Below are 15,585 nucleotides of genomic sequence, written 5' to 3'. Positions count from 1 at the left end.
TTCGACCATCATCAGTTATTTTACTCCATAAATAGCAAAACTCCTTTACTACTTTAAGTGTCTCATTTCCTAATCTAATTCCCTCAGCATCACCCGATTTAATTTGACTACATTCCATTATCCTGGAAGGGGGCTACCCACATATAATGTTTCTTAGCACAATAGGTTCTAAATAATCTATTGAGCTCTCTCCTCACTCTCTCACTCATGTTGGATTGAGGTACTTTGAAATGTAAATGGGTTTTATATCTAAGTCATTCAACATTTGCTTCCAGTACACTGAGGTGAACTGCTTTCCGTTATCACTAATGATTCTCTCGGGTTTGCCTACCTTGGTAACATAGTCATTCTTAATTTTGTCTGTTACCGACTTACCAGTAGCCTTTCTCAACGGATACAATTCCACATGCTTTGACAACATATCCAACACCACAAATAGATATTTATATCCTCCCCATGATGTTGGAAGGGGGCTATATAAATCCATGCAGACCCTTTCTAATACTTTGGTCGGGATCATGTTATGCATTTCCATTCTATTGCTAGAATTAGCCGCCTTGATCTTGTGACATCGAATGCCTGTTTTCAATACTGCCCTGGCCTTCTTCTCAATATTGCTGAAGTAGCAGCTTTCCTTCATCTGATCTGCTACTGATACTCTCTTTCGGCCAATAGACCTTCCACAGCTTTTTCTCAGGATTTGCTCTCCTTTATAAGATCCCTTTATATATCATTTAATATATCCTGATTTTACCGGATAAGCTTAATATCCTCATGTTCCCTTTTTAGGTTTTGTGGGATGACTCAAATTTTGTCCTCCTCCTTTACTTGTGTGAGGTACATAATTGATACCTCCTTTTGCCCTGAATCATTAAAATCTGCTTTGTCCATTTCATCAGGTAACCTAGATAAGGTGTGATAGTCAACAACTTCTCCTTGTTGCCTCCCCCCCTCACATTGTTGAAGAAACTTGCAAGCACAGTCAAGGCATGTGTCCTTGTGTCCAGCAGTCAGCATCCGGGGGACCCAGCGAGCACACACTTTGCGATAACCCAATGTTTCTGTTACAGTTCTTGTAGTTGTGCTGTGGGAACCTTCAGGGATGTGTTCAACAAGTTCACGGACAGTGACCCTCTGATCTTTGAGCAGCTCACTGTTGATCTTCTGGACAATCATTTCTGAAACCGGCAGGTTTCCACTCCGTTCTTCGTCGTAAATGTCTGTGCGGCCCTCAGCAAAAGCACTACACCATTTGTGGATGTGCTGAACAGACATGCGCTCTTCGCCATAATCCTCAGTAAGTTGCCGATGAATCTCCACGGGTGCTAATTTGCTTGCATGGAGAAACCAGATTACTGCTCTAACCTTGCTCTTGGCGGGAGATGTCAACACTTCCATCTCTGAGAGCTGGCAAACCAACACTGAGCAATGTAGCGAATCATGGATGGGTGGGCTCGAGAATGGTTACACCACTGCACACGGCACTGTTGTCGGATTTAACCTAGCACCTTCCCTCGAGGCTGTAGCTCATTGGGAACCTTACTTTTGGTACAACCCTTGTATAACTACTTTGTGAGCACTCTATTACCTTGATTGAATCATATTTTTAATTTCTTTGTCCACCGCTTCCCTTTTTGCCAGTGGAATGGAATACAGCTTAAACCTAAGGGGGTCATGTGCCTTTATTTGAAAATAATACTCATAGTACTTCATGCACCCTGGTTTCTTTGAAAATGCTCTTTTGTGCTGTAGTAGTATGTATTGTAACCCATAGGCTTGTTGCGCAGTTAAACCCTTAATGCTTGCGATCTTTTCTCTGATCCTAATCTCGATATTTGCCTCCTCCTGTGACTCTACTCTTGTAAAGAAATTAAGGGTTTCTCGCAGTTTGAGATCCCAACTCATCTTTTCCCTGAGTATTTGTATTCTGGCATTACTTTCATCACACTGTGGTCCCTGGTTCCCTACAAATTTTATTACATTTTCCTCCTTTCCCTCTTTCATTTTCATTTGTGCTTGTGCTTCAGCAAAATCTAGCATTGCCCCATTAGCAATTAACCGATCTGCTCCCAGGATTAAATTTACACACAGGCCGGTCACTACCATGGCATTAACTGTGAATGTCTTTTCCTGCAGTGTAAATTCCAATAAAATCGGCTTCTTTATAACCTTACTTCGGGCCCCATAGGCAAGAACTACCGTTACTCCTTGTACAAATAACTCTGGTACATGCTCATTTTTCTTTATTCTCTTGTAAAAATCACTTGAGGTTGCAATTTCTACAGCTGGTTGGTACGTTTCCTCTACCTCTGGCCTATCCTCTTGCATAATTGCATCTTTACTGTTATCCCTCTCCTCATATTCCAAGAATCTCATTAGTGGACCACATATTTCGGCCGTTCACGATTGGACTATGTCCGAACCGCTTACGTGTTTTCCGACTCCCCTTGATTTCTTTCCTTTTCCTGGCTACTGTTGTAGTTTTTTCCTCTCCTAAAACCTTTTCGAAATCCACCTCTTCCCCTTCTAGATGGACTACGGTTACTGTCATGAGGTCTGTCTTCCTCCATTCTACCTTGCTTGCTGTTACTGTTTGACATGCTATTCCTGTTTGAGTCGTGGTGGTGGCAGCGGTCTGTACGCCACATGTTTTTACGCCAGCCTTCCAGCACTTGTCTGTTGCCTAAAAGCGCTTCCAGCTGTTCTAATACATACAAGAGGTTGTTAACCTCACTCTTCTTGACATGAATTAGTTCCTCCTGTAAGACAGGAAACTTATGAGCTATTATTCCTACTAAGTCTGATTAATGTAAAGGATCAGTTAAGCACTGGTTCTTTTCCCACTAATACTAAAAGAACTCATTATAACTATTGCAGCCACTGTTTTCAAAGCTCCTAGCTTCAAATATTTCTGATTTTATACTGTTTTGTGTACTTGTGGACCAGTATTGATTTAAGAATGCTTTAATATATTCTTGGCATATTTTACATGTGTTTCTGGCTCCTGTTCCACATGATATTGCATCTCCTTCAAAACGACTGGCTAAGAACTTTATTTTCTGTTGTTCTGTCATGTTGTCAGGCAGGTATGATGCCCTCAAACTGACAAATTAAAGCAACAGGATGTATACTACCTTTGCTAGAAAAGTTATGAAATTTGTAAGCATTGGCATTACTGGTTACTTCATTAATAAGAACAACACCCTTACATTTTTGCCGTTCAATCCACATTTCGAGTTTCTGTTTAATGCAACTTCCACATTACCTGTTTTTACTCATCTCACTTACTTGAGGTATTTATTCTACTTTCTGTTCAATTTCTCTCAAACGACCCTGAATAATCGTATTTGTATTAGCACTACAAACAGATTCTATTCATGATACTTTATGGCTAAGGACTGCATTTTTGTCCTTTTAAGTCTACGAACTGTTTGCTTTTCCTTTCATGGGTATCTTTGCAAGTTTTGTTTATTTTACGCTGATCATTGTAAGTTAATGACTTCATCCCTAACTGACAATACAAAAGTATCTTGAGCTTGCATGAGATCATTTATTTTTGCTACTCATCATCAATCTTATGGTTAACCTCTTGCGCACACATATCTAATTTTTGACCCCATTCTTTACTCTCATCCTCAGTTCTTCTCTCTCTCTCTCTCTCTCTCTCTCTCTCTCTCTCTCTCTTTTTACAAGCGCCTATTGTAGTTTCATGAGAATTGACCCGTCTCTAAATGTTTAAACTTGCGATTAATTTTTGCTATCTCCTCGTTTGTTTCTATTTTATCAGCAAGTAATTTTTGCCCTTTCTTTAATTCACTTGTATCCTTTATTATTTCTAACTCCATTAATATTTAAATCACACATTTGTTATTATCTTGTGTAGGCAAAGTATCAGCTGATGCTGTTCCATGGCGTAACCTATTTATTCTACTTGTTGATACATTAGCAGTGTTGTAGTATCGTTACTCTTATGTTTCTCAAAACTAGTGAAATTTAAAGGATAAACATGAGAAATTGTCATACTGAAAACTTGGTTAAATACAATGAAAAGTTTATTAATAATTAATAAGAAAAGTTAGGCTTTTTGACACCTAACGCCCGAATGTGCTGACCAATTAGAAGCAAGTTCAGTACAATTGGCGGACTATCCTATGGGAATAGTACATACTGTACCATCTGCAGCTTGTACCTCACTCCACTTTCGTACCATATGCTACTTCATGTGTATCAAGCTGCGTCAAGACAGAGCGTCTACCATGATAAAATACTGGCAGCCACAGCCAGGAATATCACACCAGTTGTAACACTTTTCACACTTTCTTATACACTCATTCCTTTTAAAATTGTCAGGGTGCTGATAACCTGCTGTTGAGTGCCCATAGTAACACACACACACACACACACACACACACACACACACACACACACTCACTCACTCACTCACTCACTCTCCTCCATTGACATTTCCCACTCAAGAAGCTGCAATAGTTCTGTATGTTGCTCATACAATTGTAGTATGCAGTGTTCTGCTTAACAGTTGTAAGTTACCTAAAGAATGGATTGTTGTTCCTAAAAATGATTCCTGTTTCATAGTGTGAGAAGTCAACAGCAACTCTCAGTTTTATGAATGTAAGTTCTGAAAATGCATGAGAGCGCACCATTATGTTCTTCAGTGCTGAATTTAATTGCTTCTGTCCTTGGGGTTCCTTCATTATGTACAAAAGCACAAAAGCCTTTTTCCGTCACTGGTAGAAAAATGACTTACTGTCCATAATTATAAATTATACAGTAGCTTATTCTAAAAAAAAACTTTAACATTCAGTTGAACCAATAGTGTGCACGCGTGCATGTGTGTGTGTGTGTGTGTGTGTGTGTGTGTGTGTGTGTGTGTGAAAGATTTTGTATTACCAAGCACAACTACCAAGAACTAGAAGTACCAGGTTTGAGATCGGTATTAAGTTGTGGTTATTCATTAGATTACAAGCACTTTGCTGGCTTGGCCGTAATATTGATGCAATCAAATATTTTTTCTCTGTTTTGACTGGGTGTGTGTAAGATTTTCAAAGGATGCATTTCATTTTCTAATAACATCTGTTTGTGAACCTTCCCAATGTGGCAGCGAAGATTGGTTGCATTACCCATGTTTTGAGCTCTTTATTGCAGAGTTTGCATGTGGCAGAAGTATCAGAGTTCTTTTTGAAATATCTCCAGACTTTGCTTTCAATTTAGATGGTGTCATTTTATCAGTTAAGAAAATATTTTATCATACTAAGTACATGAAGTCTGAAGGATGTATAAAGTTGGGTTTTTAGATGGGCACTTACCACTGTCCCATGTTGGCTAACTCACGTGAAAATTCCAACTTGATGCTGTCACACCTGGCACATAGCCACCTTCAAATGTTATTCTTATATGTAGCAAAGACTGTTAAATTAAATTTAAGATTTTGTAAGATAATGCAATGAGAGGAAGGAAAAAATAGCTACTATAAAGTCACAACCGTCAGGTCTTTGAAGCCAGCAGTAGTTGAAAACAGAAGCGTTTTAGGTAGGTGGACTGCCAGTTGTTGACATGTTCTACTGTTGGGTTTCTAATGATGTACGAGTAACGTAAACATGTTCAATCTAAGTGGAACACGATTCTTGAACTGTGCGTGCAACTTACAGAACAAACCCAAAAATACATTCCATTAACACAATTATTACAGAAAATTACAGGAAATGGAAAAATAGAGAAATAAAACTTGTTTTACGACCTAATAATTGAGGTGTGCATGTAGCAGATAAAAATAAATTCACTGCTAACTTATGCTATAGAAAAGCGTAGGAAATAAAAATAAAACATTACTGCTGTTTTATGATCTAATAACTTCAGCTGAATGTGTAGCAGGTGAAAATACATTAGCTATTAATACATTCTTCTTGATAAAAACACGATAAATGAAAATAAGATAAAACCTTTGTTTTATGAACTAATAACTGAGATAAGTGTGGAACAAATAAATAAAATATAAAACTGCATCAACACATGATTACACTGAAACGCATAGGTAAATAAAACTTGTTTTACAATCAGTGAACTCATAGCTTTATCTTCACACAACTACATTTGGCTTCCTTGATATTGTTCATGACATTAAGAACTCTTTATTACACTCATTGCTACTACCGCTGCTGCTTTCTTCGTAGTTCATATGAGCGATGTTAGTAAACTATTTCACTATTCTTCATGACAAAATTGAACCATGTTCATTAAAAATGTTGGTCATCCATTTCAGCAGACTGTTAACTACACGCAGCAGTAATAATGTGCTATCAACATTAAAGTGGCTGTACAGTACCGTGCCATGTGCATCATTCATGTATTGTCGGACGCCTTTACGTCTTCATCTACATACCTACTCCGCAATCCACCATACGGTGCATGGCAGAGGGTACCTCGTACCACAACTAGCATCTTCTCTCCCAGTTCCACTCCCAAACAGAATGAGGGAAAAATGACTGCCTATATGCCTCTGTACGAGCCTTAATCTCTCTTATCTTATCTTTGTGGTCTTTCCACGAAATATAAGTTGGCAGCAGTAAAATTGTACTGCAGTCAGCCTCAAATGCTGGTTCTCTAAATTTCCTCTGTAGCGATTCACGAAAAGAACGCCTCCTTTCCTCTAGAGACTCCCACCAGAGTTCCTGAAGCATTTCCGTAACACTCGCGTGTTGATCAAACCTACCAGTAACAAATCTAGCAGCCCGCCTCTGAATTGCTTCTATGTCCTCCCTCAATCCGACCTGATAGGGATCTCAAACGCTCGAGCAGTACTCAAGAATAGATCGTATTAGTGTTTTATAAGTGGTCTCCTTCACAGATGAACCACATTTTCCCAAAATTCTACCAATGAACCGAAGACGACTATCCGCCTTCCATTACATGCTTGTCCCACTTCATATCGCTCTGCAATGTTATGCCCAAATATTTAATCGACGTGACTGTGTCAAGCGCTACACTACTAGTGGAGTATTCAAACATTACGGGATACTTTTTCCTATTCATCTGCGTTAATTTACATTTATCTATATTTAGAGTTATCTGCCATTCTTTACACCAATCACAAATCCTGTCCAAGTCATCTTGTATCCTCCTACAGTCACTAAACGACGACACCTTCCCGTACACCACAGCATCATCAGCAAACAGCCGCACATTGCTATCCACCCTATCCAAAAGATCATTTATGTAGATAGAAAACAACAGCGGACCTACCACACTTCCCTGGGGCACACCAGATGATACCCTCACCTCCGATGAACATTCGCCATTGAGGACAATGTACTGGGTTTTATTACTTAAGAAGTCTTCGAGCCACTCACATATTTGGGAACCAATCCCATATGCTCGTACCTTAGTTAGGAGTCTGCAGTGGGGCACCGAGTCAAACGCTTTCCGGAAGTCAAGAAATTTAGCATCCATCTAATACCCTTCATCCATGGTTCGCAAGATATGTGAAAAAGGGCGAGTTGCGTTTCGCAGGAACGATGCTTTCTAAATGCATGGACAGCAACTTCTCTGTCTCAAGGAAATTCGTTATATTCGAACGGAGAATATGTTTGAGAATCCTGCAACAAACCAATGTTAAGGATATTGGTCTGTAATTTTGAGGATCCGTCCTTCTACCCATCTTATATACAGGCATCACCTGCACTTTTTTCCAGTCGCTCGGGACTTCACGTTGGGCAAGAGATTCGCGATAAATGCAAGCTAAGTAAGGAGCCAATGCAGTAGAGTCCTCTCTGTAAAGCCGAATTGGAATCCCATCAGGACCTGGCGATTTATTTATTTTCAACCCATTCAGCTGCTTCACAACCCCAGGGATGTCTATCACTATGTCATCCATACGGGAATCTGTACGAGACTCAAACGGCGGTATGTTTGTACGATCCTCCTGCGTGAAAGATTTCTCAAATGCTAAATTTAAAATTTCAGCTTTCGTTTTGCTGTCTTCCGTTGCCAGGCCAGACTGATCAGTGAGTGACCGGATGGAAGCCTTCGACCCACTTACCGATTTTATGTAAGACCAGAATTCCCTTGGGTTTTCAGGAAGATCTTTTGCTGAGGTATGACGGTGGATGTGGTTGTATGCTTCGCGCATCGCTCTTTTTACATCAGCACGAATCTCTACTAACTTTTGCCTGTCCTCATTCTCCCGATCTTTCTTGTACCGCAAATGCAACTGTCTTTGCTTCCTGAGCATTCTCCAAACTGCGCTGTTAAACCACGGTGGGTCTTTTCCATCTGTAACCCACTTTTTCGTCACATACTTGTCCAATGCGTGATTTACAGTGTGTTTAAAATTTGCCCATAATTCTTCCACGTCCATCGTACCGGAAGTAAATGAAGTCGGTTCAGTTACTAAGTGGGATGCTAACAACTGCTTATCTGCTCTTTCTAATAAGCATACTCTCCTAGCCTTCTTGACCGACTTTTAACTTTAGTAACCATAGTTGTAATGACAACATCGTGATCACTAATCCCTGTCTCAACAATGTCACAGTCGATGAGGTCTGGTCTGTTCGTGGCTACCAGATATAAAATATTTCCATTACACGTTGGCTGTTGATTTAGCTGCTCAAGACAATTTTCGGATAATGTGTTCAAAAGTAATTCACAGCACGGCTTGTCTGTACCACTTTAATGAATCCGTAGACATCACAGTCTATACTAGGTAGGTTGAACAGGCCTCCGACTAATATAGCATGATCTAGGTACTTCTGTGATACAGAGTGTAGACTCTCTTTGAATGATTCTAGAACTGTCACGGTGGAACCTGGTGGCTGGTAATAACACCCAACAATTAACTTTATTTCTCCTAGCCCTGTTAAACGTGTCCAAATAACTTCACAATCACTCTCTAATTCAACCTCAGTAGACACAATATTTTTGTCAACTGCAATGAAGACACCACCTCCTATGGTGTCTAATCTGTCTTTCCAATACACGTTCCAACCCTCACTAAATATTTCAGAACTGCCTCTCTCAGGGTTCAGCCAGGTTTCTGTCCCGAGAATAATTTGAGCGCCACACGCTTCCTGGAGGGCAGTAAATTCAGGAACTTTATTCCAAACACTCTGAAAATTTACTGCTAATATCTTGATAGCTGAAGTGTCTTTACACTTCACACATAGGTTACGTCCTTAGGCCGTGTTCACAGTGCCACTGACAACGGTCATCAGATGCTGTCGCCAGAGATTGCCCGATAACATCGATCGTTGTGCATCCTATCTCATTCGTCAGTTTTTGATGGTATTGAGGTGGTTATGTATGAATTGGGTTTGATTTTAACCTCAGAGGATGGGATGGATACCATGATGCCTCTGTGCTTGGAGATGAGTGCCATAGTGCGACATTTGTCATTAAGAAGATGCTGAATGCAAGTAAATAAGCTATTTCTGTCTCAAAAAGAACATGGCGAGTTTTGTATATCCTGTCCTCAGTTACTGGAATTGCCAGACGAGTTGTTCGAACATATGAAATGAAGGGAGGAACACCATGCCACAGTTGTTAAAAATGCTTTAACTTTGTGACACCACCTCACCATCGATTAGCATCAGAAGGGACCACCACCTCAGAAATTAATACGCCGGAATCGATGGCTAGCACTTGGATGGGTGACTGTCTGGTCTTCCAAGTGCTGTTGGTAAGCGGGTGCACTCAGCCCTTGTGAAGCAATCTGAGGAGCTGTATGAATGAGAAGTGGTGGCTCCAGTCTGGTAAACTGACATACACACAGGAGAACGGTGTGCTGACCACATGCCCCTCTATATCCGCATCCAGTAATGCCTGTGGGCTGAGGATGACAGCAGCGAATCGGTATCGTTGGGCGTTCATGGTCTGTTCGGGCAGACCTTAGTTAAGTTTTTATCACGAAAATATGTAGTTTCAGTGATACATTGCACTAATGATCTCTCCAAAACAGGTTATTCAGAGTGGTTTATTGTGCTACAGTGGCAGGATGTGTGTCTTCGGTGTGTAAAGTTTTTGCCAATGAGGTTATGAGTACATAATGGTTAACTTACATGATGAAAGCACATGTTTCTGTTGTATGATGCATAGATAAAATAATTGTGTAAGTAAGAACATATTATTTAATTGATGAAAGGTAGATTTGTGGTTTCACAGCAGCTCACTTTATTCTGAAAATGGTGAAAATAAATGCAGTGCTGGCAGAATATTCAGGTAATCAGATTCTAGTATACTTCACTGCTCTCTAAACACTTACCCAGTGGATCTGACAAAGGAAGTAACAATATTCCTTGGGGCAGTGTTATTTCAGATCGAAGGTTGCTTGTAATAAGAAAATCGATAATATTTCAGTGTCTTACAGTGCACTTGCACAGCTCCAAAAGTTGTATAGGCCAAATTAAAAATTTTGTAGTACAGGTATTTGAGGTGCAGAAATGATGTTCTGCAGACTACGTCAGTTAACCTTCAGTGACTGTCACTCAGTATATGTGTGAAAGATAAACAAGAATTTTAGTGTAAGATACTCTGAATACTTAAAACACCGAAAAGTGGAAACACTTATGTACACCGCCTTCGGAAACCAGTTCAAGTAACAGAATCACCATCCTATTGCCATAAAGACAATGCCAGTAAGCAGTAATAATAATTTGTTGACAGCTGATGTCCACCTACCAGAAGCCAAGAAGTACCACTACAGCAATTTTAAGCAAAAGATAAGCCAACCTTGTCATTTGAACAAATTATTTTTCCAGGTTTAATCCACACCTAAAATTTCTGAAAAAGATTTTGCCCACTTGTGGTTTCCAATAAACCTGCAATTTCAGTCCATAGATTCTGAACTCTATCCTGGTTATGATATTTTTTATGCTCAGGATGCCACAAATTCCATCTTTGACTAAAATTATCAATTTCTCCCAGTTCTCGTGTCGTGTTGGCCATTAAGACTGAAATCTTTCCCCTTTTGGTTCGCTTCTTTAGTTTTCTCTTTCGGTGTGGTTCCCCGTTAGTTTTTTGCCCTTTTAATTTCTCCAAATCCTTTTGGGAATTGTTTTATCTTGAAGCTTGTTTGCCTGAGGAAAAAGAACTGATGACCCTGTAGTTTGGTCCCTTTATACCCCAAACCAACCAACCACCCAGAAGGAAAAAAATAATTTGAATTTCACTGTTTGTTGTCTGATGTGATATGTACATTCGGTCGATGAGATCAGCTACATTGTGACATTACACGTAGTGGCATATGCCATCTTCGGCCCATGTGTGGCGGTGTGCATCGGTATCGGTGCCACTGTGACCACAACCTTATAGTTCCTCATCCTGCCGTCGGCAATTTGAACTAAACTACATGAATTAGCTCAGTTGATTGTTTGAAAAACCACACTGGACTGGACAAGCCTGTATTAACGGCTACTGGCGTACATAAACATTCCTGTGTGAACCTTGCTTTATTCTCTTATTGTGATAATACTATAAACGTTAAAACTCAAATGTTTGTACGCATGTCATTCAGTCAGATTGAAATGGCCAAATAGAATTGGATGGGATTTGGCAGGCAGATATGCCATGAATGCGACTGGATAGGCTTTCCTGGCTTAGGAAGTCCCTAAAGTCTTCTCAGATCCTAAAATCAACTTGATTCAATATTTCGGCAATCCGACAGTCTCCCATCTTCAAGAGAACGCTGATGCTGCTACCATTGTCCTAACTAGTCCTCTGTACTTTACACAGCGCATGTGCTGCCCATCGCAGTTGCTGCTGTCCAAGGCCAGGCAGGCATCGCCATTAGTAGAACACCCTCAGCAACGATATATCGCTCTCAAAGTCTATTTTCAAACACACTGACTGGCGGCACCAAATAACATTCTGTTTTGATGGGGTGCAGTACAGAATTCCATGTCCTAGTAAGAGGAAAGCCATTGTCTCTGTTAATCAAATTGTCTGTCAGCATAATTTTAGTTGACTCTTTATAAACACTGTTCCAAAACCGGGAGTGTTGGCAAATATTGCAGTCTCGAACAATTTCATCCTGGGTCCCATGTTTGAGCAAAGTTCTGCTACCGCCAGTTTTTCCAGCTGTTGTAGCCTCCTCATATGACAGTGATGTTCTCTGCACCTGTCCAAAGCCCCACATAATCTTTCAGATCCGAGTAGTGCTTTAATCTTGGAAGGTGCACGGAATACACTCTTAATGTTAAAACTCCTTACAATTCTGCCAGTCTTAATGATATGCCTGCAGCATAAGGAATGAAGGCCACGGATGTATGCTCCTCTTCATGCACCTTTGGTGATGGTCCAGACTCCATAGCTCAACGAATCTGCTTCTCAGAGTACCCATTTCCCTTAAAAACAGCTATCAAATGTGCAAGTTCTTGGGTTAAACTGTTTGCATTGGAAATGTCATATGCTCTGCTTACCAGAAGCCTAAGGACACCACCGCATTGGTATGGTGGATGGCAATTCTAATTCCTTAGAGAGAGAGAGAGAGAGAGAGAGAGAGAGAGAGAGAGAGAGAGAGAGAGAGTGGACTACACTGGCACTCCTGGTGGCGGAATGGAGTACTAATGGACTATGTGAATTAAACTTGAGGTTGTTTGCTACAAAATGACACATCTACAGATTCTGTAAGGTACCTCAATAAATTTCTATATCATTCCAAAGCTGTAAAGTCTTGACTATATATCACAGTAGGAAACATCAATGTATCATTTGCATGCATACATTTTTTCGCCTGCTGGTGAGAACAACACTTAAACAGGTGTTATGGTAAGTATAACAACAGGCTTATTTCAGTTCCAGATATGGTACTAAATTGAATGTGAACGTTTCCATGAAGCTGTTCAGTACTTTGTGCCTGACTTGAAGCAATGAATTCCTCCCTTCCCACCTCTCATGCAGCGGCATGAATCAGCAACACTTGACGGGCATAAAACAGTTATTAATGCTTGTGTGTACATTTTATATGTACAACATACTGATTTCCCTTTGATTATTCAAATGCTATTTAAAATACCACATCCATTTTAAATTGATAACATATAAATACTGTCTGGATGAACATAAAAATTTTTAAAAAAATCAATTTTTTGGAATAAAATTTAAGTTTTTCCTAGTTTCAAAAATTCCTAATTTTCACATATTGCAGGACACCCTGTTTTGATTTGCCAGGATATTTCATGTCACATTTACTTTAGAAGGTGTCTTCCCCCTTTATTAGACCAACATTAAACTGTAGCCTTCCTTTCTTTAAAACCAGCAAAATGATATCTTCAATAGCTCGAAAGGCACTTGAAAAATTTTGGCGACTAATTATATGCATGGCCACTGTTATTCATAATCTTTTCATAATCCAAGATAAACTATCGCAGGAAAATGTTTCAAAATAATAGCCAAAAAATTGTTTGTGTGGTATTAAACATTATGTCCCCATTTGTGATGAACTGACATTGTTGTATGATATTTCAGGAAAGAGGAGGGTGGTTCTTCTGCTACCAGATGGTAATTTAATGATGACGGACGTTGATGAAGAGCAGTATGCTGCACTGAATCTTGAAGAAAAGTGATTTAAAAACTTAAAATTGAGGTACAAGTTAAAGCACTATCAAGTGATAGAAACAGAAGTGGGGGCATATGTGATAATACTATATCCTGTAATTTATTTTAGCAGATGACACAGTATTTATGTGTAAAACTTTCATATTGGAAAGTTGTCGTGCTTTTTCATTTGAAGCAGGCTCCAGGAAGAAAATGTTAGATCTAATATGTTTAATTTGTAACCTAGGATTTTTTTCCTTTTATTTAGCCAAACCGACAGTTTGACAGATCAATTCAACTCAACAATTTAACTAAATAGTGTGTATATGTGTACATAAAAATTATATTTTTATATAAGGTTTAAAACTATGCAAATATGTTGTACAATTAATTATTTTTATGTAATTTGTGGAATGTAGCAGCACTTGTTTTAATATTCCCTTCCAATAGTTGAGGGACAGCCCACAAAAGTAAAATAGATTACTGGAATGTGGTGTGTGAAGTCACATACTTGCCTTCAGTTTCTTGGTGTTTCTTCTCTTTTTAAGTTTTGTAAAAAGTGTATTGGCTGCCATAAATGTGATGGCTTCTTGCAGTGTAATTACAACATATGTAAATTTGAAATCTTGTTACAATTGCTGTAAGTTTGTACAAAAGACCATTTTGTAGCATAAATGTAGTTGTTTCAGAGATGTTTACGTATAATGTCCCCAGATTTCTTCAGAAACCTTTTAATTTGATTTGTACAAAGTAGAAATACTCACCTCACATGATCATTGTTCACATATTTCACACTCATTACACTCATAAATAAGAGACATTTTACATTTATTGATCTCTTTTACAAAATAGTTCTGTCATTCTAAAAATTAGTACCTATTCCTTATGTTATAACACTTCATTTGTGTTATATGCAAGATATCCTGTATATTATTGATTGCAATACATTATGAGTGGCATGTTTGTAATATACTTGTTTGTTACATAATGAAATTGTATAGTATTTCATACAGAGTGATATTGTGCACGAAATAAAATCTATTTGTAAATATTAAAGTTATTTTTAAAACAAAGATGTGATTCAAATTAATTTATGTGAGTAGATTATTTGATTACCAAGCTTCACTCTTAAGTGTATCTTAAAGAAAATAGCAATAAATATGTACTGACTTTCTCTGTTTGCCTAATGACATTGACTGTTGGGTCGTAGCAAGGTTCAGATATTTATGTTTTGTATGATATGTATGTTGAACACATTCTGCAATGTGTTGTTGCCCAGATACCCATCATATTTGCAGTAATTGCTGCCTAATAGTATTAGTAAAGGAAAGTGAAACTAAAATTAAAATGGAGTGTCCGTGTTTTGTCAAGACTCTGCCCATGAAAATTGGTTATTGGAGCATTTCAATCTTTTCGTTCAACCCTCATAATGAATACATAATTGAATTAATTTAATTTTGTTAAAAAAATCACTTTACTAATCTTCATTTAAAAATGCTGTATATTGCTTTTAGATTGCATTGCAGTCTGTAAAGATCAATGCATTTCATGCACAGGGATATGGAGTTGTAATATGAGGGGTGGTCGAAAAGTTTCTAGCCCGAGATAGTTACAATAATGTCTCACACAAACTCCACCACCTACTTTTATGGTGACCCTTTGTGGGCACGCAAGTCAAATTTCACAGCTCCAGCTTCGTTAGTTTTGCAACTAGGATGCATTGTATACCGTAGTGGAAACAAAATGGCGAATATTGAGAGAATCAAGAACAATGCTGTGATTAAATATTTTTATTTGAAAGGAATGGCACCCACGGAAATTGCGGAGGACATGCGGAATACACTTGAGGACAGTGCTCTGTCTTATGCAACAGTGAAAAACTGGTTGTCCAACTTCAAACATGGAATAATGAGTGCGGAAGATGTGCCAAGGAGCAGAAGACCTGTCACCGTTGCTACTGATGAAATATTGACTGCAATTCACAATAACGATTTTGCAGGATACCCGAACAACGTTGTAGAACATTGAAACTACATTATGAAT

The 15,585-nt window shown here is 38.9% G+C and overlaps 1 protein-coding gene across 3 annotated transcripts in view; it reads left to right on the top strand.

Annotated features, from left to right (window-relative positions):
• LOC126253049 (uncharacterized) overlaps nucleotides 1-14,484 on the top strand; it is a 106,929-nt gene extending 92,445 nt beyond the window's left edge. For 2 of the 3 annotated variants that reach the window (XM_049954127.1, XM_049954126.1), the window contains exon 11: nucleotides 13,474-14,483. In XM_049954127.1, the coding sequence (XP_049810084.1) occupies nucleotides 13,474-13,571 (98 nt within the window). In that variant the 3' untranslated portion in view covers nucleotides 13,572-14,483. Of the gene's footprint in view, nucleotides 1-13,473 lie in introns of all 3 variants that reach the window. The other variant, XM_049954128.1, reaches the window with a different exon arrangement.
• The last annotated feature ends 1,101 nt before the right edge of the window (nucleotides 14,485-15,585 follow it).

Source organism: Schistocerca nitens, chromosome 4 (assembly GCF_023898315.1).
Source record: "Schistocerca nitens isolate TAMUIC-IGC-003100 chromosome 4, iqSchNite1.1, whole genome shotgun sequence".
NCBI lineage: Eukaryota > Metazoa > Arthropoda > Insecta > Orthoptera > Acrididae > Schistocerca > Schistocerca nitens.
The sequence above is the reverse complement of the archived record's forward strand: the minus strand, read 5'-3'. Positions and strand labels throughout refer to the sequence as shown.